General features: G+C 50.8%; 1 protein-coding gene and 1 pseudogene across 2 annotated transcripts in view; both read left to right on the top strand.

Moving 5' to 3' along the window:
* The window catches only part of SLC6A17 (solute carrier family 6 (neutral amino acid transporter), member 17), a 48,444-nt gene extending 28,537 nt beyond the window's left edge, over positions 1–19,907 (top strand). Inside the window, exons 7-12 of the mRNA XM_011948076.1 lie at positions 12,516–12,757; positions 13,042–13,234; positions 15,121–15,313; positions 16,113–16,272; positions 18,246–18,408; positions 18,895–19,907. Of these exons, the coding sequence (XP_011803466.1) occupies positions 12,516–12,757; positions 13,042–13,234; positions 15,121–15,313; positions 16,113–16,272; positions 18,246–18,408; positions 18,895–19,263 (1,320 nt within the window). The 3' untranslated portion in view covers positions 19,264–19,907. The remainder of the gene's footprint in view (positions 1–12,515; positions 12,758–13,041; positions 13,235–15,120; positions 15,314–16,112; positions 16,273–18,245; positions 18,409–18,894) is intronic.
* A 343-nt stretch (positions 19,908–20,250) lies between these two features.
* Positions 20,251–22,966, top strand: LOC105516049 (annotated as a pseudogene). The gene has a single exon (XR_001002431.1). The product of XR_001002431.1 is annotated as an uncharacterized LOC105516049 (transcript).
* Positions 22,967–27,645: the final 4,679 nt, after the last annotated feature.

Here is a 27,645-nt window from a genome sequence, read left to right as displayed (position 1 = left end):
TCCTTTCCTTTCTCTCCCTTCCTCTCCCCTCCCCTCCCCTTCCATTTCCTTTCCTTTCTTTTTTGAGGCACAGTTTTGGTCTTGTTGCTTAGTCTGGAGTGCAATGGCGCGATCTCGGCTCACCGCAATGTCCGCCTCCCGGGTTCAAGCTATTCTCCTGCCTCAGCCTCCCAAGTAGCTGGGATTACAGTCATGCGCCACCACACCCGAGTAATTTTGTATTTTTAGTAGAGACAGGGTTTCTCCATGTTGGTCAGGCTGGTCTCAAACTCCTGACCTCAGGTGATCTGCCCGCCTTGGCCTCCCTAAGTGCTGGGATTACAGGCGTGAGCCACTGCGCCTGACCTTGGGGTGCTTCTTTCTAAAACGGTTTCCTGGATGTTCAGGAAACCATGTGAATCCACTTTGGCATTTGCAGAGGCCAGGGTCTTCATGAGACTTAAAAAAATCAAATCCAGGAGCCAGGCGCAGTGGCATGTGCCTGTAATTTCAGCTACTTGGGAGGCTGAGGTGGGAGAATCCCTTGAATCTAAGAATTAGATACCAGCCTGAGTAACAGTAGTGAAACCCCATCTCCAAAAAGTAATTAATTAATTAAAAATCAACATAAAAATAAAGTGACTCTCCTGAAGCTACACAGCCGGCAAGAAGCAGGGGAAAACCTGAACTCATGTCCACAGACTCCACATCCCATGCTCTCCAGCTGATAAACTGGCTTCATGAAAATTGGTGGCTGAGAGCCAGGTGGCAAGAGTGGAGGGTTAAATAGAAATGTCCCCTACCTTGCAATTTCATCTAAAACCATTCCTTCTTATATTCCTGGGAATGGCTAAAAACAAACCCACATTTTGGGAGGTGGGCAGGAGAGGTTTTGCGGGAACAAAACCCCCAGCACACTACTGCTAATCTGCCTTTCCCCATCTCACACCCCACGGTTGAGCTGAGCTGGCTGAGAAGGAAGCTCTGGGGGGCTCCATCCAAGCCCCCTCAGGGAGTCAAGTAAGTGAGGCCAATGGTGATGGCTGGGGTGAGGTTCCTATTTACAAATCCCTCCAAGTCATCTGCAGAAGGATAGGCCAACTCTCAGAAACAAATGCCTGACAGTCTATATGTGGCAAACTACTGTTGCAGAGCTGTGACTGTTTCAGCACAGAACTGGGGAGATATGAGGGGTCTTAGGAGCCATTTCAAGTTCTTGCCCTAGAATGGTGCTGTAAAGTACCAGGTCAATGCCCTAGCTGCCCATGCTGTGCACTGCTCCATTCATATAGACTATAATGTAAATGACATCCCCAAGAGTCATGCTGTCTGGTACCTCTGGCAGAGTCCAAGAGTTTTTGGCCAGGGCATCTCAGAATCCCTGTGGGAGAAGCATTGGCTCTCCATAGATTATGCTCAATGACCTGGAAGGTCTTCCCTTCCACAGAGCCTTCCAACATTGGAAATTATTCAGGCTATCAGACTTGGACTTTGCAGTGCATGTCTTCAAGCAGTTACTGGGTATGATGAATGCAATGTAGCCAGGCTGCCATGATGACCCACTAGCATCATTGATAGGACAGTAACTCGTGGTGACGGCTAATGAACTTCTTGAATTCCTTGGGCAGCTTTTCTCCTGATTACTTTCTTTCTGTGTAGGTAAAAACCCAGGTCAGCATGGGGTACCATGCAATTAAATTAATCATGTGATTTGTTCAATATAAAGTGGTAGACTATGGTAGAATTTTTAACCATCAAAATGTTCAGAGAATGTTTATCAAAATTACAACTGTTCATGTCCTTCAGCCCAATTTAACTTCTACATATTTGTCCTACAGATGTACTTATACATAAGCAAAATGATCAGTGTACAATGTAATGTAATGACCAACATTGCTCATTACAGCATTTGTTTTAGTGGAAAAAGATTGAAAACAACCCAAATAACCACCATTCACCTATTCATTCAACAAAGGTTTATTGAATGCCTGTTACATGCACTGTTCCGAGTCCTAGGATCCAGCAGTGAACAAAGCAGGCAGACTTCCTGGTCCTCATGGAGCTTACGTTCTGGTGGAGGGAGGCAGATGTTGTCAGATAATATAAGATAAAGAATTGTCATTAACTGTTGATGCCAAGGGGAAAAATAAAGCAGAGAAAGAAGATTTAGGGCATTCGGGGAGAAGAGTTGCACTTATGGACAGTACGGTCAAGGAACGCCTCGCTGAGAAGTGATGTGTGAAAGGAGACCTGAAGGAGGTCAGGGAGCAGGCTATGTGGATATTTGGAAGTAATGCATTCCATCCCGAACAGAGAGAACAATGAGTGAAAAGGGCTTGAGACTGGCTGTGGCTGGCATATTCAAGGAGGCCAGTGTGGCTTGAACAGGAGGGGAAAGAGGTAGGACATATGGTCAGTGGTAATGTACAGCCAGATCATGAGGATGGTGTGGTTAAGGTAAGAAGTTTGACATTTACTCTGGTGAAAAGGGAGCCATTGAGAGTTCTGAGCAGAGGAGCAGCATGATCTGGCTTCTGTCTTAGGATGATCATTCTAAGCCTCTTAAATGGCTTCTATAGAAAATCTGAGGGAATAAGGACAGGACAGGGAGACCTGCTAGGAGGTCCTCTGGGTGAGAGATGACTGGGGTGTGAGCCCAGGTGATGGCAATGGGAGTGATGAGAGTTGGTTTAATGGAAGATACATTTCAGAAGCAGAGTCAACAGGATTTGCTTTTGGATTGGTTGTGAAGTGTAAGAGGAAGAGAGGAGTCAAGGATGACTGTGGCCCTTTATGTGAGCAGTTGGAAGGATGGAATTGACATTTATGGAGATGGGGAAGACAGTGGAGGGAATGGAATCAGTGGGGAACATCAAGAGTACTCTTTCGGACAGGGCAGGCTTAAAATATCTAACAGATCTCCACATGGAGATGCTGAGGAGGCAGTTGGATGTATGGATCTAGAGGTCAGGTGTGGAGGTCTACATTTGGGAGTCTGGGATAACAGAGAGAATTTAAAGCCACAGATTGGTTTCCAAACACCTAGAGAATGAACGAAGACAGAGAAGAGAGCTGAGCACTGGGGCCCTGGTGTTTAGAGGTTGAGGGAGGGATAGCTGTGGGGGGGTTGGTGGGGGGGGTCGAAGAATAGGAGCAGAGAGAGAGACAGGCAGGCTGACAGACAGACATTCTAGACGCAGAGTGAAGAAAATGTTTTAAGAAAGAGGGAACCATCAGCCGTGTCCAAAGCTGCTGAGAGGTCAGGCGATGAGGTCTGAGAATTGACCAAGGGACTTGGCAACAGAGGGGTCACTGGTGACCTCAACAAGAGCTACTTTGGTGGAGTGCTGAGGACAAATCTAATAATAATGGGTTGAAGGGAAAATGGGAGGTGGGGAATTGAAGGGAAAATGGGAGGTGGGGAATTGAAGGGAAAATGGGAGGTGGGGAATTGAAGGGAAAATGGGAGGTGGGGAATTGGAGACAAGTAATAGATACCAGTTATTCTCAGGAGTTTTGCTTTAGAGGAGCAGAGAAATGAGAAATGGGATGGTAACTGGAGAGGGCCATGGGGTCAAGGGTGTTATTTCACAATTTATGTGATAAAAATAATCCATCATACACCACTGGTGGGAATGTGAAATGGTATAATGGCTTTGGAAAACAAAGCCTGGCAGTTCCTCAAAAGGTTAAACAGGGTTAGCATATGACCCAGCAATTCCACTCCCAGGCACGTATCCAAGAGAACTGAAAGGATGTTCACACAAAAACTTGTACACAAATGTTCATAGCAGCATTGTGCATTATAGCCAAAACGTAGAAACAACCCAATGTCCGTCAACTGAAGAATAAATTTTTAAAATGTGGTATATGCATACAATGGGATATTATCCAGCCATAAAAAGGAATGAGGCAGTGATACACATTGCAACATGCAACTCCTGAAAACTTTAAGCTAAATGAAAGAAGCCAAACACAAAAGACCACACACGGTATGATTCCAATGATATGAAATGTCCAGAATAGGTGAATCCATAGAGAAAGAAGGTGGATTAGTGGTTAGTACTGGGCTTGTGGGGAGGTTGGGGGAGACGTGCGGAATGACTCTACGTGTTTGAGTTTTCTTTCGGGGGTGATGAAGAGGTTTTAAAAATTGAGTGTGGTAAAAGTTACACAACAGTGTGATATGCTAAAAATGATTGAATTGTGCATTTAAGAAACTCAAAAAAGAGGAGGAAGTTTATGTTATAGGAGAGGAGAAATAAGCAGGAGAGAGAGACTGCAGTGCTCAGCTGGAGGAGTTGGTCTCAGCTAGGACCACACACAGTCCGCATAGTAGCAGGAGGGATAGGCCGGGCCATGGCGCATGGACGCTGGCAGGTAAGATGGTGTGGGGAGGAGCTTTCTGCCGATTGTGTCATTTTTTTGCCGTGAAGTAGGAGACGAGGTGATCATTTGAGAGCAGGAAGGGAGGAGGAGGACTTGGAGGGCTAAGGAGGAGTGAGTGTGAAGTAACTGTGTAAGAGATGGGAGAAATGTGTGGGCAGCGGCGGCACGAAGGGCCCCCTGGAGGCTAGGGGTCAGGAATGTACAGTGGACTCTCCAGCATGGAGATCGCCAACACTTCTGCAACTCCAAGATGGATAGTTTTTCACATTTGAACATCTCTGAAAGCATGCTGTTTCCAACCATCAGTGAGGTAATTATACAAGCCTGTTTTTTTTTTTGTTTGTTTTTGTTTTTAGGTGGAGTCTCACTCTGTTCCCCAGGCTGGAGTGCAGTGGCGCGATCTTGGCTCACTGCAACCTCTGCCTCCCGGGTTCAAATGATTCTCCTGCCTCAGCCTCCCAAGTAGCTGGGACTATAGGCGCGTGCCACAATGCCTGGCTAAATTTTTGTATTTTTAGTAGAGGTTTGACTGTGTTAGCCAGGATGGTCTCAATCTCCTGACCTTGTGATCCGCCCGCCTCGGCCTCCCAAAGTGCTGGGATTACAGGTGTGAGCCACCGCACGTGGCCCACAAGCCTGTGTTTTACAATGGATGGTGCGTACTCTGTGCCAGGCACTTTTGTATGCACTTTGCACATATTAACCCATTTAAACCTCCTAACAACCCTGGAGAGGTCAGTGATCTCATCACCACTGTGCAGATGGGAAAACTAAAGCACAGAAAGGGTGGATAACTGTAGGGAGGGGGCTGTGAGTGGACAAGAGCAGAAGGGGCAGTGTGCCAGGAGCTCTGGGACTCTGTGGGTTCCCAACTTAGCATGTTGAGGAAGTGCCGAGGCTGAGAGCAAGGACAGTGGCCCCAGGAGTGTGGAGAGCTCCATGACAGCTCTGGTGTGGACAGCAGGGGAAAAGAGGAACACACCCACACTTATTCATGTGTGTGTATGTCTATGCGCATGTAATGTATGTGTGAGTGTATACTGCTGGTATATGCATAAAACATCACAGGGGGGTACACAGGAAACTGACATCATGCGTACATCTGGAGGAGAAGAACTAGGTGTTACAGGATACAGGGATGAGGAAAAGGAGACCGAGGGATCTGGGGTGTGCATCGACTCCTGGAGAAGAGAAGTGGGATCTCTGCAAGTTCTAAAGGTCCAGGGGTGGAGGTTAGGGGTGGAGCTTCTTGACTCTCACAGTTAGAGAGAGGGCTTCTCAGCAGGATGATGAAGGAGGCCCAGCCTCATGACCAGAGCATGGGCTCTGGAGCCAGACAATCTGGTTCAGACTCTAGCTCATCACCCAGCAGTTGTTGGGCAAGTTCCTTTGCCCTCAGGGCCTCAGTTTCCGCAATGGCAAGATGGGGTGGACAGTGGCACCTCCCCAACGGGGTTGTCAGGAAAGCGCTTAGGACTGCTCCTGGCAAGTGGAGAGCATGTGGCAAATGTTAGCTATTATTATCCTCATCCCTTGTGAAGGTGACACTGTTCTTGGGCAGCAGGAGCCTGGTGCTCCAGTGCCATCTGGTGCCTCGTGGCCCTGGCTGGCTCCACACCAGCAGGTGCACAGCAGTGCTGAGAAGCAAGGGCGTGTGCTCCTGTCACACATGCGCTCAGGCTAGGGCTCAGCAGCTGCTTGTGGATTCAAAAGCATCATCATGCGCATGAGTCAAACGCCTTGATACACTTTGTTTCCCTGCATGAGGAAGTAGTTCAGCCATCATGCTGAAGAAGTGGCAGGAAGCTGTTCCTCTGTTTTAGAGCAGACACCCCGAGGAGGGGGTGAGCCCTCTTTTCTGAGGGAAAACCCCATTGCCCATCCTCCTCTTGCAATCACATCCTGATGTCTGGAAGGGGGGTGGGGTTTTCTGAGTCTGGCCAAGGGTTCATCCTCTGTTGTTGCTTGTTAGAGATCATGCACCATCACCCCAGGAATCCTGGAAAGAGCCCCTTAAATTCATTATGTACTGAAGGTACCAGGCTCAATTTACCCCCAGATTAGCACTGGGCATCTGCGGTCATCTCCATCAGCAAGAGTACCCCTCCAAGCTGCAGGCTGGAAGGGAGGACCAACTGCACCAGGCACTTTTCTCCTCAAAGGTCAAGCCCACCCTCAGATGCTTTCCTGGGCCCTATCAATGTCAGATTTGGTTCCATCAGTTTGCTGGGTGATGTGTATGTGGGTGATGGGTATTCATTACACTATCTTCTCTACTTTTGTACATTTTATAATAAATATTCCATAATTTTTTAGTGGAAAAAGAGCAATCTGAACAAACAAACAAATTTTTGTTCAATCCCAAGTTGTTGAATATTCCATCCTCCAAGAACTCTCCAAGCTATATAGGGCCGGCTCTGATCTGCAGTTTGGCACTGTGGTATCCTCCCAGGAGTGGCTGCCTCCATTTATGAAATTTGGCCCTGAACTGTGACTAGGCTGAGGAATTGATTCACATCTTCATTTATCCTAAACCTTATAGGTTTAGGGAGTGATAGAAATCCTAATGATGGTATGAATTTGGGTCTCACAGGTAGTCTGGACCTTTTTATAAAAATGATTGACATAGATAAAAAAGGAAATAATTACCAAAAAAAAAAAAAAAAGAAAGAGAAGAGGAAAGGATAATAAAATGGAGCCAGTGTTAAAATAGCCATGTTTTAGAAAGTAGAAGTTTGAAGTCCTAAGATTATCCTCTTGTTCTAGAAAACAGCATCTTAGCCCAAAAGGCTGGTACGACTTTGCAGCCCCTTGTCTGGTCCCTCCTGCTCAGCTCACAACTCATAGAAAAAGGTCAACTTTTGTCCAGTCTCTCTCTCTCTCGTGCTCCTGACTCTTTCCTTCTCTCCCACGTGCCAGGCACAGGCACTATTCGTACAAACAGGAGAGGAGATGGGCTCCACCCCTAAGCACAAAGTGTTGAAAGGAAGACAAGACACATAAAAGTGTGATGCGGGTATTGACAAGAGCTGTGAGCTCAAGGACCAGAGGCAACCAGGAAAAGCTTTAAAGAAGAGATGATATTCATGCTGGGTTTTGAGAAATATGTAGGAGTTTACCAGAAACTGAGTAGGAGGAAAGGAATTTCAGGAAACAATTACAGCCTAGGCAAAGGCCAGAGGTGTGAAAGACCATGGTGCTTTTGAAGAGGAGTAAGTTACCTGCATTTAGAATGTTCAGAATATAAAGGAATGGAAAAAGATTTTCTAGAAGACAGGGGGGAACCATCAAAGATTTTTCAGCATGCAGGCGACATGACCAGAGCTGTGTTCATCTTGTTAAAACACACACACACACACACATTCAGCTGGATTAAGTTTAAAAGTTTAATTGAACAATGAACGATTCGTGAATCGGGCAGCCTTCTGAGCCAGAGTAGGCTCAGAAACTCCAGTGCAGTCATGTGATGGAAGAAGACTTAAGGACAGAAAAAGGAAAGTGACTTACGGAAAACGGAAGTGAGGTACAGAAACAGCTGGATTGGTCACAGCTCGGCGTTTGCCTTATTTGAAGTCGGTTCGAACAGTTGGCCACATGTGATTGGCCAGAACTCAGTGATTGGCACAAGAGTAGGCTACAGTCTGTTTACACCTCCACTTCTTATAGTTCATGATGTACAGAGAAACCTTTAGGCCAAACTTAAAATATGTAAGGAGGCAGCTTTCGGCTAAACTTGATTTAATCATCTCAACATATCTTCTCTTAGAAAATTTCATAATTCTTCGTAGTTAGAACTCACCAAACTGCTCAGAGCCATGAGGTCCTGGTTTCTAGCCTAGGAGAAGCGCCCAGGCTCCAGCAGATTGCAGTAGGGCTGTTGTGATTGACATTTGTGAATACCAGAGAAGGCCAGCCAGCATGCCTTCCAGGCATAAGTCACCCTTATGCCCATTTCTGGAGCATGCTTGAAAAATTATTTTTCAAAAACTCACCCAAGAGATGAGAATTAACACAAGTCCTTTCCCAGTGGAACTATGATTATTTTCTTCTCCTTTTCTATTCTCCAAATTTCTACTAGGCACAGTGCAGGCCCCCATTTCCTTATCCACAGTACCAAAATCCAAAGAGCCCTGAAAAACAAAAGTTGGTTTGGTTTGGTTTTGATCCTCCAGAACTCACTTGGAAGCAAAATGACCTGCACAGATGTGAGGCTACTTATAGTCTTTATGGATTCACTTGGTGTGAATATTCATATTTTGCTGCAGAAATACTAATATGTTTGATTACAGGGTGCTGCCCCAGACCCCGCTGGGGGTGTTATGTAATTAAGTAGCATATGCATCACATTACCTCTCTAAAATTAAATTAGAAACAAAAGCTTGCATTCCAAAACCAGTCAGCCCCCAGGGCTTTTAGATAAGGAACCGTGGGCCTGTATTACTTTTGTAAAGAAGGTAACATTTCATCTTACTTTAAAAACCAGACATCCTCCTATGCAAGGGGGTGGGCCGCCAGCAGTACAGGACAGCCCTGCCCTGTTTCTCTGGTCACCTGGCTCTCCCATGCTCTGCTGTGGCTATTTTAAACCCTTCCAATCCTCCACACCCTCTGACCTTCCTTCCGGCATACTCATCCCTAGCAGATGATTTTGCCTCCTGCCTTACAGGGAAAACAGAAGCTGCCAAGAAACTCCCTCAGATGACAGAGACAGAAACCGACCATAAAACCTGCCTGCAGCTGCCCCATCCTGTCCTCCCTCCCTCCCCTCTCAAATGAGTAGCCCAAGGGTAGTCCTATGAGGACAGCTTCCCCCCAACCCCGCCCCGCCCCGCCCAACATCCTACCCTCCAGCTTTTCAAGACACTCCATCAAAAGCAAAAACAAAAATGAAATCAAGACAACATACAAAAACGCAACCCTTCATGGATTTCATAGCCTTCTTCTGATACTGCTCTTCTCCTCCTGATCCGAGGCTTGCTTCTCTGAGGACCTGCTTATCCACATTGCCTCCATTTCCTCCCCTCTACCTCTCTCCTTTCTTCACTTCCCCTGGCTTCTCGCCAGGGAGCAACTCCGAGGAAGCCCTGTAGCCCCCAGCAGCCTCCTGTGCGGACTCCCTCAGGGTCTGTCACTGGCAGCGCTGACCCTTCCTCCTCCGTGCTCTGGGTTTTCTTCTTGCCCCTGCTACTTCTTCTCTGACTCCCTTTCAGGAGACTCCCCCTCTTCCCTGCATTCAGTGTTGGAGATAGGAGCAGGCTCTTGCTTCTTATCCCTCTGTAACTACAGCCACAGCCTCAGCTCCTGCCGGCACACCTGCTACTCAGAAAGTCTATCTCCAGCTTGCCTCTCTCTGACTCCAGGCTCATCTGTCCAGCGGACCACTTGGCATTTCGTTTTAGATGTCTTAAAGACACATTCAGCTCAACCTTTCTACAATTGATGTCTTGATCCTCCCTGCCCAACACCATCAACCTGTTCCTGTCCCACTGTCCCTGTCTCCACCTGCTCAGGTATGCAGGCCGGTGACATGGCCCTCATCTCAGCCTCTCCCTCTGCAGCATCTCCCATCTCCAGTCCATTCCGAAGGTCTCCTTGGTTTGTCCTGCGAAGATCTCTCCATTGGCACCATCCGGCCCCTTAGCAAAGCCACTGTCCCCTCCAGCCTGGACCCCAGAAGCTGCTTCCTCGAAGGTCTGCTGCATCCACTTATTTCTTTTGGAAATGCACATGATTGTGTCGCAACTTCTTTAAATCCCTTGGTGGCTTCTCAGGTTACGTGCTTTCTTAAAGACAAGATCTGTACAGGCCTTTGATCTAACTTCTCTCCTCTCCCAGCCCCACCTGTGCCACCCCCACCTCACCCTCACTGCTTCAGCCACCCTGGCAGCTTCCATTCTCTTTTACACACCATCATCTGTCCCATCTCAGGACCTCTGTCTACGCTTCTTCCCGAATGCTCTACCCTCCCCTCATGGCCTCGCTTTCATCAGCTTTCAGATGTCAGCTTGAGGACCTCTTCCTCTGGCCTGGCCTCCCAACTTGTTCAAATCCCCTTCTTATGGGCTCTCGGAGCACTGGGTGCCCAGCCTTCACAGCCCTTGTCACATTTGCAATTTAGCATTTGTTCGTGGGATCATTTGACCAATGTGTCTCTCTCCAACTAGAGTGTAAACTCGGAGACCCTGCTTGCCTCTGTTCCCCGTGGTCTCTGCATTGCCTGGCACCAGGCCTGGCCCACAGCAGGTGCTCAGAAATTGATGGATGAGTGGCTACTTGTCATTGCTACAGGGAGGCCTTGACACCTTACACCTAATAAGTACCCAGGGGTGGGCTGGGGAGAGGGTCTCCTCATGGATGCCAAGGGGCCCTTAGATCCTTAAGTCCTGGGTTCTGGGCTTTCTTGGTGGACTAAAGATGGTTTTACTTATTTTGTGCTGGATAGGGGACCTTAATCTCCCCTGGAGCACACATGCTCTCTGACCAGACAGTCCTCTTGGTCTCCATTTGTGCCCAGGCCCTGAAGCTCAAAGGCTCGACTGCCATCCCCCACCTCTTTTCCCTCAGCATGGGGGGTGCTGCCCTCAGCCTCACTGCTCTGCCAATCCTCTGAGCTTGCCAACATGTCAGCTGGTGGAGTGCTGCCAGGAGTTGAGACGTGCCTAGGAAGCTGCTGAGATGGCGGCAGGTGGGCCCTGTGTCCTGGATGTTATTTAGGGCTGTGATATTAAAGACAGCTAAAGTCCAGATGGACCCTAAGGTCCAACACCTCACTGTTCAGATGTGGACTTACCCACAGGTACTCAGAATGGGGGTGCCAGGACCCACACAAGGCTTGTCACCACAGGGAAGTGAACTCTCTAATTGGCTCCTTACCTCCTTAGTCTGTCTGGAGTGAAGTCACTTAGGTTCACCTCAGCAGCACAGGTTGCAGGGGAAAATGCTTTAAAGAGTATAAGTGATAGGCAAACTGAGTCAGGAGTTAGTGCTGGGGTCAGGGGTGGGGGCCTGGCCCAGAATATCTATATTTTAGTAACCACTCTGCCCCGACTAACCAGTTCCATTACCTTGAGCAAGCAATTTCATCTTTGGGGTCTCAGTTTACCCTTTAAAAATGTGAATAGTAATCCTTGCTTCCTGCACCCCCGCAAAACACAAAACACCCCGTCCTGACTAGGTCAGCATCATTCTGTTAGGATTGAGTGCCACTATGTACAGGCATTACTTGTTGCTATCCATTTGATCCTCACATTCACTCAGAGCCTCTATTACTATTCCCTTTTTTCAGATGAGTAAACCGAGGCTCATAACACAGTCACTGCCACTTCCTGAAGGCTTCATAGCCATTTAAACATGGGAGTCAGGATTTGGATCTGGATCTGTCTGAGACTCTAAAGCTCCATGCTGGGTCCAAGGCTTGGTCCCTGCCCCAAGGAACAAACAGTAAAAGGAAAATGGGTTGGAAAGGGGCTTTGGAAATTGCTCCACGCCATGCAAATGCTGTTGCAGTTCAGGCTTCTGTCAGGTGTGAGGGCAGATGGAGGCTTAGGCGGGGGCCCTTTCTCCAGGAATTGTCTAGGCTCTGTGCTTCCGCTTGGGTGGTGGTGGGGAGAAGCAGGTGGTTTGTTTGTTTTTTCCTTCCATGAGGTAGGGGAGTTTGAGGTGGAGAAGGCATCATGGACATTCTGGTATTCTCAGTTTCCTTGTGCTGCTGTGCAAGCTGTTCACTGCAGGACTCTAGGAGGCATCTGTCACACTCTAGTCTAAGTGAATGGCACTCTCTAGAGCTGTGCACTACGTGACCGTATGCGATGGCCTTGATGATGTTCCTTAGTATGATGGCTGCATGGTAAGGCATGGTAGCAGTTAAATTACTATGTAAGCACTCAGCATGTATGTTGTCTTACCAAGGCTTCACAATCATCCTCTGAAGTTGATACTCTTGTGATCTGTGTATTGGGGAAACTGAGGCTCAGAGGAGTTAGGGAAACTGCCCAAGTTCACACAGCTTCTTACCACTATGGGCTGCTGCCTCTGAACTCTGTTGAGGCTGAGAAAGGGGGTGTGCATGTGAGAAAGGGGGTGTGCACATGAATAAAACCATCTTCTCTGTGTCTCTTTTCTTCCTCCTGCTTGGTCCTCTGCCATAGCTGGACAAGATGCTGGACCCCCAGGTGTGGCGGGAGGCAGCCACCCAGGTCTTCTTTGCCTTGGGCCTGGGCTTTGGTGGTGTAATTGCCTTCTCCAGCTACAACAAGCAGGACAACAACTGCCACTTCGATGCCGCCCTGGTGTCCTTCATCAACTTCTTCACGTCAGTGTTGGCCACCCTCGTGGTGTTTGCTGTGCTGGGCTTCAAGGCCAACATCATGAATGAGAAGTGTGTGGTCGAGTAGGTGGCATCTCTCCTCCTGTCCCTCCTTCTCCCTGTCTACCTTACCTGGGAGTAGGGGGCGGGCGTGTGCATGGGGAGAGAGGTCCCCTCCACTCAGGCTGAGGAATGGAGATCAGAGGAGCGTTCTGTCCCCACCAGCTCTGGTCCACAAGGACAAGCTCAGAAATGCCTCTGTTGGTGGCCTATGAGGGTCTCACCTGGATGCCTGGGAGGAGCCTCCAGGATCTCACCCATTACCCATCCCTGCCTTCTTACCTGGCTCCCTCGGTTTTGTGCTGCAGGAATGCTGAGAAAATCCTAGGGTACCTCAACACCAATGTCCTGAGCCGGGACCTCATCCCACCCCACGTCAACTTCTCCCACCTGACCACAAAGGACTACATGGAGATGTACAATGTCATCATGACCGTGAAGGAAGACCAGTTCTCAGCCCTGGGCCTTGACCCCTGCCTTCTGGAGGACGAGCTGGACAAGGTGCGGGGATAGGCTGCCCTTCCCAGGACAGGCAGGAACCCAGAGAGCAGCTGTCGCTGGCTGGAGCTTGGGCTCAGGCCTCAGGATGCTGACAGGTAGTCATTAGTTTACTTAGTAGGCAAGGATCTGCTATGTGTCCAGAGGGAGTGAAAGGGAAGAAAGGTATTGGCCAAAGTCCCTGCCCAGAGGTAGGCTTGAGCCTAGACAAGGAGTAGGGCAGACACACACCTCTCAGAAGTCACAGTAAGTGTATGGGACGATGTTTCTACTTACTGAGCGGGCTTCTCGTGCACCAGGCACTGCCATAGGTAACGCACTCAGAACAGTGCCTTGACTTGGTATGCATCAAAGAAGTGTTGACGTTAGTGTTTGTCCGTTGCTATCTATCTCCTTTGATGCTCAAGACAGTTCTATGAATTGAGTATTCATATTGTTCCCTACCTTACAGATGAGTAGCCTATGAGGTGGGGGGGCTTGATCAAGGTCTCACAACTAGTAAGTGAGAGAGGCAGGGTTCAAATCCAGTTAGTTGGGTCCAGAGCCCATGCTTAGAACCACCTCTTGATGCTTCTAGCCCTCCCCCACCTGTCCCCATTCCAATCTCACTGCCATGATGATACTTAGACTTTAGGGTGGTGCTGGGGGGTGCTGACTCCTCCTTAATGCTCAGGCCCAAGTTAGGACACCTTGCTTCTATTTATACTTACATAACTGGACACTTTCAAAATGACTGTTCTGTTAGAAGGGGTAACAGGAAAGGCACATACCCACAGTGTCTTCGGAACCAGGCTGGAGCCAAGGCTCACATGGGGCAGAGCCAGCTCCCGTCAGCCTGGGTCAACCCTGTCCTTCATGGGACTGGGGAAGAGGGTGCTTTCCCTGGGCTCCATGTTAAAAGTCAGCTCCATTGGACTGGCACCGTCCTAATGCTGAGGGAGCTGCATCCTGCACCCTGACCCCTTCCCCGGGGATCAAGAGCAAGAGAGCCCAATCTCGGGTCCCCTGCCCTGGTTTCTTCCCCAGGTGACTGGCAGCATAAAGGACCTCCCCTTTTCACATTCTCTAAAACCCTGCCCAGTTCTCCTGGGCATGGCCTGGTTCTCTGAATAAAACTAAATTTATAGCAGTGTTTTCATAAAATACAACTCCGATAGCACTCAAATGACAAGAATTATACACTCACTTAGTGGGGAAGAAATGTTCCCTTATAATCACTGAATATTACAGGGCAATGTATAAGTGACAGGCGGCAGTGTGTGTCACCTGAGCCACAAGCATGGCTCAGTCATTAAAGCAGTGATTCTCTACCTTGGCTACCCATTAGAGTTCCTGGGTTTTTTTGGTTTTGCTTTAAAAAAAAAAAAAAAAAAACTGCGACACCCAGCTTCACCCCAGACCAGTTTAGTCATTGTCCCTGGGGTGAAACCCAGGTATCGGTGTTTTTAAAGGCTCCAGTGTGCCTCCATTGAGAGCCGAGGCTGAGACCACTGCATGAAGATCTGCAGTTCCGAAGTTCTGAGCTGGGAGCGGCCACAGTGTGGCTGGAGCAATCAGGAAAGACATCTTAGAGGAGGAGGGTCCTGAGCTGGGTGTATTTCTAAACATGAGCATCTTCTTCTGAATCACCTAAGCTCCTGGTACAACCTGTAGATTCTAGATCCCATAGGTGAACTCCCAAGTTAGTGTTTTTGAGCTACCTCTAGGGGATTCCAATGCCTGCTAAAGTTCGAGACCCACTGGCCAAAATCAACAGGATTTAGGTGGAGGTGGGAACCCCTGTGAAAGAGGGAATAGTTATTCCAAAGTTCAAAGGGCAGAAGGAAGGCAGCAGCAGTCTCCCCGGGGAGGGGTGACCTCACAGGTCCTGCTTTCCACCCCGCCTTCAGTCCGTGCAGGGCACAGGCCTGGCCTTCATCGCCTTCACTGAGGCCATGACGCACTTCCCCGCCTCCCCGTTCTGGTCCGTCATGTTCTTCCTGATGCTCATCAACCTGGGCCTGGGCAGCATGATCGGGACCATGGCGGGCATCACCACGCCCATCATCGACACCTTCAAGGTGCCCAAGGAGATGTTCACAGGTAACTCTTCCCTGCCCCCACGCCCAGGCTCTGCAGGCTGCCCTTGTGGACAGCAATCCTGTTCTGGCTTCTGACTGGGTCCTTCATGACCCCACACCCAGAAGGCTCCACCCTGCACTGGGACACAGCTGGAGCCTGGCTGTGCCACTCAGTGATGAGCACTCACAAGCCAGGAAGAGAAAGCTACTTGGAAATGTGGAGCAAACATGAGCTGGGAGGCCTGCACCTAGGCCCCTGTGTTGGTTCACTTACCCCTCTCCCCAAGGGTCTGCTGAGTCATCTCGGGTAGGGATGCTGAGTCGTCTTGGGCAGGGGCGCTCACTGGCCTTGCACCCTGTTCCATCTTTGTCACTCCGGTCCACAGTTCCCTTCGGGGTCTGCTGAGTTGATCTAGGGCCCATATAGGGATACCTCTCACCTGCATCCCTAGAGCGGGTATCTTTCTGTTCTCAAATGGGGAAACTGAGGTGGAGAAAAAGACTGGGAACAATCAGATGAATCATTTAAGTTAAATGCAGCAAGTAAGTAGAGTGCCTGCCATGGGCCAGGCACTGTGCTGGGGCAGAGGCATGGGATGAAAGTTAGACACAATGCCTTCCTCAGTTGCTCCCCGACTAGTAGAGCGGGGCTTAGAACCTGAGCATCTGGATTCCTCATGCAGGACTGGGCCTGCTGGCAGGAGGGCTGCAGGCATGCGTGGGGGAGGGATGTGATAGGAGGGGCCTGGGTGCCCCAAAACCCCCAGGGCCCCACCCACCCAGCACCTTTGCCCCCACACCGGCCTCCCGGCTCTCTGTAGTGGGCTGCTGTGTCTTTGCATTCTTCGTGGGGCTGTTGTTCGTCCAGCGCTCCGGAAACTACTTTGTCACCATGTTCGATGACTACTCGGCCACCCTGCCACTCACTCTCATCGTCATCCTTGAGAACATCGCTGTGGCCTGGATTTATGGAACCAAGAAGTAAGGGGGACATGGGGGAAAGGTGGGACAGGAGGAGGGGTCTGTCCTGTCATGAATCCCTGGAGAAGCAGATCATAGTCACAATGGCAGAGCTGAAAGTGCCCTTACAAGTCATTTAGGGAAACCGAGGCATAGTGCAAGGATAGGGCTGCCTAAGGCCACTTGTCCAGGGAGAAACAGAGCCAGTCTGAAGACTGGGTGTCCTGGGTGCAGGTCCTCGCGTCCTCCTTAAATTGCCGTAGCACCTTTCCTGGGTACCAACTCTTCAGAATTCTGTTAAGTTTTTATGAAGGGCTTAGTGGGTCTACAATAGGCCCTTGCCCTCGGAGAACGTGTAGACTTCAGCAGCCTGTTCACAGTTGTAAGGGCCTAGATAGGGGTATGAGATGAGGTGTGGTTTTGGCCCCAAGTTTGGGGTCGTGCAGAGTAAGAGGATTCAGCCTAAGCCTAGGGCAGTCGTACACTTACTGTAAGCTCTTGGCCTCATCCCTCAAGTTAGGGCAAATACGTGTTCCCAGGAGTTCTAGAACTACGTCTCTCTGACTCACTGAGCATCGACCGTGACCACATTGTCCTTGTCCTTGGCAAGACCCACCTCCACTAACCCACTCGGTCTGACCCTCCCTGATGCCTGGACCTGGTTTGGCAGTGGGGCTCTTTCACAGGGGCCGCCTGCTTCCTAGGAGAGCACAGGAGGGGGCAGGGAGTGGGGGAAAAGACACTCCTCTGCTTCCACCCGCTGTGGGCCAGGGCTGTAAGACACTGCCACAAGGGACTCTGGCTGATTTTTGTGTCCCGGACTCCTTCGACAGTCTGGTGATGTCCCTGTACTCCTGTTATTTTAAATGCATAAGATAAAATGTGTAGGATTATATAAGAAACTAATAATATTGAAAAATAGCGAAATATTGCTTAAAATCTGTGATATAGTAATGTCTGAGCATTTTATTTTTAATGCATTGTTACAAGATCTAGCTATAGATCTAATAACAATAGTAACTTTGAAGTAGTGATGAAAATCAGCAATGACGCTACCTTCCATAACTGGGATGTAACATGAAAATATCTGTAATTTAATCTATTGGCGACAGTCACGGGTATTGTTAATACTACTGTGGTTGCTTGCATTCATAATATAATAGACAGTAATGCAATATTTCAGTTAGGGGTTACTGAGGTAAAGATGATTCTTTTGTATGCCATTCAAGCACAAACCTGCCGGCTGGCCGAATTCTGCTCACCCCTTGGTGAGAAACCCCTGAGTCAGGGCAGCTCTCTACCTTTGGACTCTAGAGAAGTGCACTTCTTTTTTTTTTTGAGACGGAGTCTTGCTCTGCCGCCCAGGCTGGAGTGCAGTGGCCGGATCTCAGCTCACTGCAAGCTCCGCCTCCCAGGTTCACGCCATTCTCCTGCCTCAGCCTCCCGAGTAGCTGGGACTACAGGCGTCCGCCACCGCGCCCGGCTAGTTTTTTGTATTTTTTAGTAGAGACGGGGTTTCACCATGTTAGCCAGGATGGTCTCGATCTCCTGACCTCGTGATCCGCCCGTCTGGGCCTCCCAAAGTGCTGGGATTACAGGCTTGAGCCACCGCGCCCGGCGAGAAGTGCACTTCTACGGCTTTTCCAGCAGGGGGAGCCTTCAGCCAGGCCAGTGTGAAAGGGCTAGGCACTCCCTGAACACACAAGCTGTCTATACGTAAAACAGACGTGCACCTGCCCAGGGTGTGTCTGGTGGGCCCTATCATATCTCTGGATGGGGTGTGATGTGACGGAATCAGAGGAGGTTAAACGAGGACAGTAGAGCCTTCCCAGGGGCCGGCCAGACCATACACAATGAGCACTGAATGTGAAGAATAGAAGAGCCCAGGAGGGAGGGACTGGGAAATGAAGACTTTCTGGAGGAGATGGTGAAGGGGGAAGAGGGAGGTGTGACTGAGGGATGCCAACTGCTCGACTCTCTGCTATGCCTGGCAGGTTCATGCAGGAGCTGACAGAGATGCTGGGCTTCCGCCCCTACCGTTTTTATTTCTACATGTGGAAGTTCGTGTCTCCACTATGCATGGCTATACTCACCACAGCCAGTGTCATTCAGCTGGGGGTCACGCCCCCGGGCTACAGCGCCTGGATCAAGGAGGAGGTGAGGGTTGGGGCCCCAAACCCCAGGGACATTTGCATCTTCTCAGGCCTTTAATGCAACCGCTGATAGGGATACACCTTTCTAGGGCAGGTGCTATGTGCCAGGCCCTGCCAGGTGCCTCACACCTAAACCGCAATCCTACAACAGCCCAAAGACAGAGGTGGCATCATCCTTTTAGCACAAATGGGGACACTGAGGCTTAGAAAGATTAATGCACTTATCCAGTCTTTCTAACCCATATTCTCTCTCCATGCCTGTGGAGTGGAATTAGTCCATTTTATAATAGTAGAAATCACCCTAGACCCTTTCACCAAGGTGACCAGGTAAACCCCTGTCAACCCCCATCCTTGGCTGTGCCTGACCAGGATGGTGGGAGGGGAGAGGAGTGGAAGGCCATGGGTGAGGGCAGGAGAGCAGTCTTGGAGGGCTTGGGAGGGGAGGGCTGTCACAGTGCCGGCAGCAGCCCTTAAGGCAGCCCACCCGCAGGCGGCCGAGCGCTACCTGTATTTCCCCAACTGGGCCATGGCACTCCTGATTACCCTCATCGTCGTGGCGACGCTGCCCATCCCTGTGGTGTTCGTCCTGCGGCACTTCCACCTGCTCTCTGATGGCTCCAACACCCTCTCCGTGTCCTACAAGAAGGGCCGCATGATGAAGGACATCTCCAACCTGGAGGAGAACGATGAGACCCGCTTCATCCTCAGCAAGGTGCCCAGTGAGGCACCTTCCCCCATGCCCACTCACCGTTCCTATCTGGGGCCCGGCAGCACATCACCCCTGGAAACCGGTGGTAACCCCAATGGACGCTATGGGAGTGGCTACCTCCTGGCCAGCACCCCTGAGTCGGAGCTGTGACCACTGCCCCAGCCCTGCCCACCTCTCCCCCCACACTCAACCTGCCCACTCGTCCAGGCCTGGCCTCTTCCTCGAGGTGGTCACCAGGCCCAGGCCAGGCCCTTTGCCCAAGAAGAGAGGGTCTGCCCTGCCTCACTCCCCTCTTCACTCCCAGAAGACTCTGCTCCCTAGCCCTGAGCAGGAGGCTGGAAGCAGCTCTGTTTCCCAATTCAGGACCCCACTCGTCTAGCCCTCCAAGAGCCTCCGCCAGATTGCAGCCATGTAATTGGAACAACCCATTAGTCCGGCTTCCCAGTCCCTGGGAGATTCCAAGTGGCCACTGCAGGAGTCACTCACCTCCCTCTCTTCCTGTAACTTGCCACCTGCAGTTCTTAGGGCTCTGGGGTGCCCTGAGCCGCCACATGGTGGTGGTGAGAGGCCTTGGGGCCGAGGAAGGAGAGTGGACTTTGGCTCACTCTGCCATGAGAACAGGACACCATCCTGCCCGGCCCAGACGGGGTTGCTCCTAGTCTAAGCGGCTACCTGCTTGAAGGCAGAAGGGCTCAGGGCTCAGACTTGGGAGGGCATAGGCAGAAGCCCCAAGTTCTGTTGTCGGAGGTGGGTGCTGCCCTCGGCTTGAGCATGAGCCTTGGTAGCAGAAGGTGAGGAACATCCTCTGCCCTGGTCCCTGGGTGGAATCTTCCCATGTCCTTGGCCCTGCCTGGGGTGGGTGGTGTGCGCTTCTGCATCTTGTCTGGGAGTCCAATGACTGGGACCAGAACCTTCCCCACCTCAATTAGGACTTAGCCATCTCCCTGTCCCCAGCACCCCTCCCCAGCCCACAGTGGTGGCCTCTGCCTCTTTCCTGGAGAGAGAAGGAAACAGTGCAAGGAGAGGTTTCCAGAGCACAAATTGTTGGTTCCCAGCACAAATTAGATAGTTTGGAGCACAATTGTGAAGCACACTTCCCGCCCTCCTCACCTGGGGTCCAATGTTCTGTCTAGTGGCAGCTTTTCCCCTGGAACAGGGGTCCCCGGAGTTCAGGGGCTTATCCCCAGGAAGCCTCACTCCTGGGGAAAGACAGATAATTTCACTGCCCCTTTGAGCCACCACTCACTCTCCTTATTATACAAGCACAGCCACCCAGTGTGCACATCATGTGCAGACACCTTGGAAACCTTTCCCAAGCCTTCCTGGCCCATAGTGACCAGTGCCACAGGCAGTGCTGTGGACAGTAGAGGCTGCCAAAGGCAAGGGCTGGTCTTCAGAATGGAGGCCAGCCTGTGCAGAAGGGTGCAGCTGACAACAGCGACCCCACTCACCATTACCTTCAGGGCCTCCTCTGGAAGAGAACCCATTCTCAGAGTGCAGCCAGGGAGGAACCTGACCCAAGAGTTAATGTCTGCAGAGGGAGGGATGGAGGGATGGATGGATGGATGGATGGATGGATGGATGGATGGATGGATTGGGGGGTGGGGTTGGATGGATGGATGGATGGATGGATTGAAGGGGTGGGGGAAGGAAGGAAAGGAGGGAGAAAGGAGGGAATACTGGCTCCATCTTTCGGAGAGCTCTGGTGGGCAGGGCAGAAACAGGCCACAGTGCTCAACCCGGACACCCTCATGAAGGGTCCCAAGTCACTCTTGTGGCTCAGACTGCTCTTAGGACCTGGAGGGACAGACCAGAATCAGGGTGTCCTCCTTCACCCCCGAGTTCCTTACTGTCCCCCCAAGCCTGGGAGCGGTCTGTCCCCCAACCCTGCCATCTCTCTTACATATCCCTCTTCCACACCTTCCCCTTTCTAGCCCCCTCTGCCCTACCTGTTTTTCCTGAGTGTTTGAGGGGAGAGAGAGACCCACCTCTCAAAGAGATGAGCTTTTGGGGCACAACATCCCACCGTAGGCCCCCTCACCTGACAACACCTCCTACCTGGCCCCTTGCCAAATCCCAAGCAGAATTAGCAACAGGAAAAGCAAAGCCCCAGGAGAGACACTCTACTATATATACTCTTCTATATATTGTTTCTATTGTATATTCACTCTGTACATGTGGGTGTAAATGCTGTTAAATGACAAACCCAATATTATACTGTGGCTGGTGGACTATTTTCATCCTCAGTGCTGTACAGATCTATTTTCATTGTATATTTGATATATTTTTAATTTTGTAGCGTGTGGCTGGGCCAGGCCCCAGTGGGAGGGGCTGAGCTGGGGCTGTATGCTTGCTAGGTGTGGGCGCGCTAGTGCTCCCTATAGCTTTTGCTGTGTCTTCGCTGTGTGTTAGACGTAGGGCCCAGAGCTCAGGGTGTGTGTGTGCGTGCGTGTGTATGGTGTGCACATACGTGAGTGTGGGTGTGTGTAGCGTGCTGATCTGTGACTCCCAGTGTTCACCACCTTCCTAAAGACCACGCTCCCTCCCCCTGCCTCCTCCTCCTCTCGGCTCTATCTATCGGGAGTCTCAGGGCCGGCAGGGTGCCTCGGGAGCCCCCTGCTATGGGGAAAGGCATGTGTTTCTTGCTGGTGACTCACTGCCTTCACACCACTGGGTTTGCCAGAAACAGGGAAGGAGGGCGTTAGGGGAAAAAAAAAAATCCTTAAATGTATTTACCAGTCAGCTGCTTGCTGTTCTCAGTAGAATCGCTAGCTCTTCTCCAGAGGAAAAGTACTAGGATTCTTAAGATGGCGAGACCCCAAGAGGGATCTCACAGCACTGCTGTATTTGCCCTTGATGCGGTCCTGACAGTGTTTGGAAAGGGCCACCTGCCCCCTTCCCACTGTACTTCTGACGCCTTTGGAGTCAAAAGCAGGTGGGGTCACCTGATGAGCTAAGAACCAGCCCCAGAATCCTGGAGGAGCAGGAGAGGACCAGGTCCCCAAGTCCTTTCACAGGGTCCCCACCCCCACTGGCTTTGGTGCTGTCCAAACAGTGCCCACCAGAAGGCAGAGGGAACTCCAGGGCAGGGATGTGCCTGAAAGAGTCAACAGTCTCCTGATCCCTTACCTGTGCCTGCCCTCCAGCCCCATCACCAGCTTCTTGCTCAGGGAGCCTTCTGCCCTCCTCACTGAGGCAACATGAAGCCCGAGGCCCAGATGGGGGCTGAACAGGTAGGGCACATCAGTGAATGCCAGTGAGGTCGGCTTCTGCCCTCCAGCAATACATGTGCAGGGGCTGCTGCTTTCCCAGTGCCAGGAGAATCCCCGCTCTGAGTCAGTCTGTGTGGGTCGTGGGACTGGGACCCAGGAGCCATGGTCCCAGGCACTGCACAGGTCTATGGTATTACCAGGCAGAAGGGCTGCTTTTCTGCCCTTCCTCACCCCAACTTCCCCATCCCACTCCCCCACAGTACTCCCCACTGTGAAAAGAGCTGGAAACTGAACCAGTTAGAATGAACCTGGCTCCCTGAGCACCCCTGTATCCTTCAAATAGGCCCTGAGATGTGAGGTCTGCTGCTTCACTGGGGCCTGGTGACTTCGGCTGGGGGAGGGGGCCTAGGGCCCCTTCTTACTGAAAGCTCTGCTTTGTACAGACCCAAGCACACACACCAGGCTGTCACTTTGGGTTCTGGCATAAGTTCAGAACAATTCAAGTCCCTGTGTCCCATGGCTGGTCAGAGCCCTGGGTCAAAACCACTCAGCCCAGGGGAGGGGATGAGGCATTGTCACCCTAGACCCTTCTTCCTCTCTCCCCCACCATGGTGTGCAATAAAGTGTCTGTTCTTACCAAACCCTTCTTGCCTTTCTCACCTGCTCTTGCAATGAGGGAGAGGGATGGGTGGCCAAGGATCCTGTGGGAAACTTTGGGGGGAAAAGCTTGGACTGGGATGGGTGGACAGGACTGCTGAGGGGGTTGTGGGTGCTGGCTGGCTGAGGAGCAGCGTGGGAAGTGTGGGCAGGTTCATCTCTGTATTTTCCTAGGAACTGTTATAGGTATTAATAACGCATACACTTGCAGAGGGCCCTACTGGGGTCCAGCGATTCCACGTATCTAATTTCTTGTCATCTTTGCAACCATTTCCTGAGGGAGATCCTTTGCTGTCTAGATTTTTCCAGGTGAAACTGCATCTGAAATAAGTATGGTATTGGGTGGCCTTTTTTTTAAGGACCTTTAACCACCTTAAGATGGTTTTTAAAGACCCTGTAGGGGGAACTCCTGTCCCCTCTGACTGCCAGGAAAAGCTATACTTGTCAGCCTGGCAAGGGTGGGGTGTGTGGAGGCCCACCCCAGGGAAGGACAAGGGTGGGAAGGTGCCAGTGTTCAGAGGTCTGAAAGCGAGGACTAGGAGGCAGGGGACTCCTGGGTGGTGCGGGGTGGACTCCCCTGGAACAGGCATATTCTAAAGTTCTGCCCCTCTCTTCAAGATACCTATCCCTTTTGCAAACTTCAGTAGAAGGTAAAGATGAACTAGGGGATCTGACATCACCCCTGTTCTAACATTCCAGCCCCCAAGTATTCACTTATTAAACACCCACTGAATACTCAGCACTGTGAAGAACGGAATGTGCTGGGGCCTGCGGAAGCTCTTCTTCCTGCCTCACCCTCTGGGAGCACCGACATTGAAAGAGGCAAGAAGTCTGACTCCTGGAGGAGGCCTCACCCCCACCCCACCCAGCTCCAGAATGATGCTGCTTGCACTCACACACACACACACACAGCCAAGGACCCTGACGAAACCTGTCATTTTCTTCTCTTGCCATAGAAAGTGTTGTTTCAGGAATAGCCACCAGATGGCAGGAAAACCTTTCTCGCCAGATCGTAGCCTGCTTGCCTTCCTTTCCTCTCCGTCATTTATTCCTTTGTGGGTCAGTTTATTTGTTGAACAAACATTTATTATGTACCCACCCTGGACAGGCTCCATGCCAGCTATAGATGAATAAAGATAAAATCAGCCCCTGCTGTCCTGAGTTTGGCAGAGGGAGGGGCCCTGCCCTATGACTCCACATCTCCCCATGTATGTTTCAAACCGGGAAATGGCCTGGTGCTGGAAAAGTCACACCTTGTAAAGTATCAGTCTTTTGGTTGAAGATAATGTTTTTGGTTGAGATGCGAGCCCTTCTGCCAGGAGGGGCACCCAGACCCGCCAAGATGCAGCATAACAAGGGCTTTGGTTCGAAGGAGCTCTAGAGTCACACTTCTCAAGTTCAAGTTCAAATCCCAGCTTCCTGCTTCCTGGGAGGCCTTGAGCAAGTCACGTAATCCCTCTGAGCTTAAATGTCCTAGTCTGTAAAACAGAGATAATAAATAGATTCAGTGAGATAACACATGTTGGTCCAGTTATCTATTGCTGTGTTCCAAGTTACCCCAAATCTGAGTGGCTTAAAACAACCATTCTATCACGCAGCTTTGTGAGTAAGGAATTCAGGTAGGACTTGTCTGAGCAACTCTTTTGGTGGCAACCGAGGTCACTCAGTGATATTCAACTAGCAGCAAACTAGTCTGGAGGGTCCAAGGCAGCTGCCTTCACATTCACTCAAATGCCTGGCACTCCAGTGAGAATGGCTGGAAGACTGGGTTCAGCTGGGCCTGCCGGCCAGAGTGAGCAGCTACCACTGCCTCTCCAGCATGGCTACTCGGCCAGACTTCTGACTGAGGGGCTAAGGGTGCCCAGAGAGACCATCTCAAGAGACAGGAGGTGGAGGCTGCCAGGTTTTTAAGGCCTGGGCCTGGAAATGGCACAGTACCTCCACCATCTTCTGTGGGTCACAGCAGCCGCCCAAATAAAGGGGAGGGCACACAGAAGCCCCCACTTGTTGATGGGGAGTGGGGAAAATCTGGCTGCCCATGTTATGGGCCAATTCTAGAGCGTTAGGGATCTCTGTCATCAGTCACCAGCACCTGGGCGGAAGCTTCCTCCTGAGGGGCTATCAGCTTAGAGACACAGAACTGGACACACAACAGGTCATTTCTGGTGGGGAGGTGAGTGGCTAAGTTTAGGCCCTGGGTGGAGGGAGCAGTCAGGGAGGAGGATGAGAAGGGCATGCGGCAGGACAGGTGAGGCCGCTGCTTCTGCCTCAGGTTTGCCCCAGGGCAGGTGGCATGAGTGGTTTGAATCGTGGGTCTGTCACCAACCATACCACCTTGGGGAAGCCACTTAAACCCTGGAACCTCCATTTTCTGATCTGTAAAAGGAGGACAACAATAAAATATCTTCCTTAGAGATGGTATGAGGGAAAAATGAACTTCATCAGTAACATCTACTGGAATACAGTATCGACTTCTTTCTATATGGGGATACAATAGGTGCTCATTAAATATTATCTCCTTCTTGCCATCCTGGGCAAGGCCATGGGGCCTACTTCATTCTGGGGCCCCATCACCCATGCAATGAGCCATCTCCTAAAGCTATTCACAAAGGACAGTTTCATCCTAAAATCCAGAGAAACCAAGGAAGGAGGGGAGGAAAGGAACTCTCTCCAGGAAAGGGAGGACCAGAGTGTGGGGGTCTCACTGATCCTGTACATTATCGGGTTCACCCCAGCAGTCACCACCAGACAGCTCCAGTCACAGGGACTTGGGCCAAGGCTAAAGTATTCCACAGACCACCAGGCTATGGTGGGGTTTTGTTTTTGTTTTCTTTGTTGTTGTTGTTTTAACAAAAGGCCCCAAATTCTTTTTAATACTTCTCCCATCAAAAGTGGAGTCTATCCTCCTCCTCTTGAATCTGGGTGAGCAAATGCCTCCTCTGACCAACGTGATATAGCAGAAATGATGCTATATGACTTCGAAGGCTAGATTAGGAAAGGCCATGCCACTTCCACCTGGTGTTCTAGGGATACTGGTTCTAGAGGCAGCCAGCTGCCATGTAAGATGGCCAACCACCCTGAGACTGCCATGGTGGGGAGGCGATATGTTTGCAGATGCTTAGGTTGACAGCTTCAGCTGAGCTTCCAGCCAACAGCCAGTGTCAACTGCCAGCCACATGAACACATCATACTGAATGTTTAGCCCAGCTGAGCTTCAGATGTTTGCAGCCCGCTGACATCTGATTGTAGCTGCATGAGACCCTAATCAAGAACTGTTCAATTGAGCCCTTCCTAATTTCCTGACCCATAAAATAATGAGCAAAATAAAATGACTGTTGGGTTTATACCACTACATACTGGGGGTAATTTGTTTCGTAACAACAGTAACCAGAACATGAACCTTACTGATTATCTGGCCAAACCTCCTTGTATAACAATGGGGAAAACTGAGGCCCAAAGAGGAAAAGACCAGATTTCCCACAACCCAGCAAGGGGAAGATTGGGGGCCAATGCCTGGGTTTCTTGACTCCCAATCTAGTGCACTCTCTGCCACACAGCAAGAAACTGACAGGGAGGACTCCTCCCCCGCCACCCCCCGCGCCTCATTAATTCCATGCATCAAGCAAGCATGAATCAGGTATTCTGAGTGCCTGGGATTGTGCTGAGCACTGGGAATATACAAACGACTAGGCAAGAGTCTCTGGCTCGCAGAGGCAGTCACAATCTGACTTGGGTGTCTCCCCTCCTGGCACACTCACTGGTGCCAGGCACATTGCTGCATTCTTTACTTACATCATCTTAGGTAGGAAGAAACCTGCGAGATGGGAGACTATGCCTGTCATTCAACCACAAACCCTTACAAAGATTGATCCATGCCAGGCACAGTGCTGGCTGCGGAGCGTAAAGACTCAGTGGGGATCTGCTTTCTGCCCCTGGATCTGAGCTGCCTGGGTTCTGGGTCCCTCCATTCTGCCCAGGACTGACCCAAGCAGGGAAGAATCCCTGGACTTCAGGGGCACCCAAGAGGAACCTGAGTTTGGCCTGCCTCTCCAGACAGCTGCTTCCCCTTTCCCCAGGACATTGCTGGAGGGAACCGGCCCATCAGGACTAATTAACTACTCTAATGGAATGAACCAGTTTTTCCTGGAACTTAGCCCAGGTGGGAGGAATCTGTACTTTTCTAGATGGAGAAATACTAAGTGTCAAGAGGTCTTGCCTGCCGGACCCTGGGCTAGCGTGTGGGCGGCGGGCGGCCGGCCGGTGGGGGCAGGGGGGTACTCTCTGGATGCAGGCTGAGTTCCCAGCCTAGGAGCCTTAAACAAGGAGGCCTCTGAGGTCCACTCAGCTGGTGGCCCCCACGTCGCTCTCTGTCCTTGGCCCAACCCCAGCCCTAGCTCAGTCTCTCAGAGTTCGCTGCTGCTGCTTAGGCCTGACATCCCTAAGTGGGGGGAATGTGTCCATGAGCTAACACTCAGGTCCCCTCCAACCCTATGACTCCAGGTCCATAGTGTATAAGGCCCTGAGCCCTGCCCAGGCCTGAGCTTCTGGTCTCTTCTCTTTAACAGCGGGGCCCTCAAAGTTTGCCTTTGAGCCCCAGATACAACTTCACTGGGATTATATTATCCCAGCAACCCAACCCTGCTTTCAGTCCTGAGGCAGAGCC

This window comes from Colobus angolensis, unplaced genomic scaffold, assembly GCF_000951035.1.
Source record: "Colobus angolensis palliatus isolate OR3802 unplaced genomic scaffold, Cang.pa_1.0 Scaffold273, whole genome shotgun sequence".
NCBI lineage: Eukaryota > Metazoa > Chordata > Mammalia > Primates > Cercopithecidae > Colobus > Colobus angolensis.
This window is presented reverse-complemented; position numbering and strand designations above follow the sequence as displayed.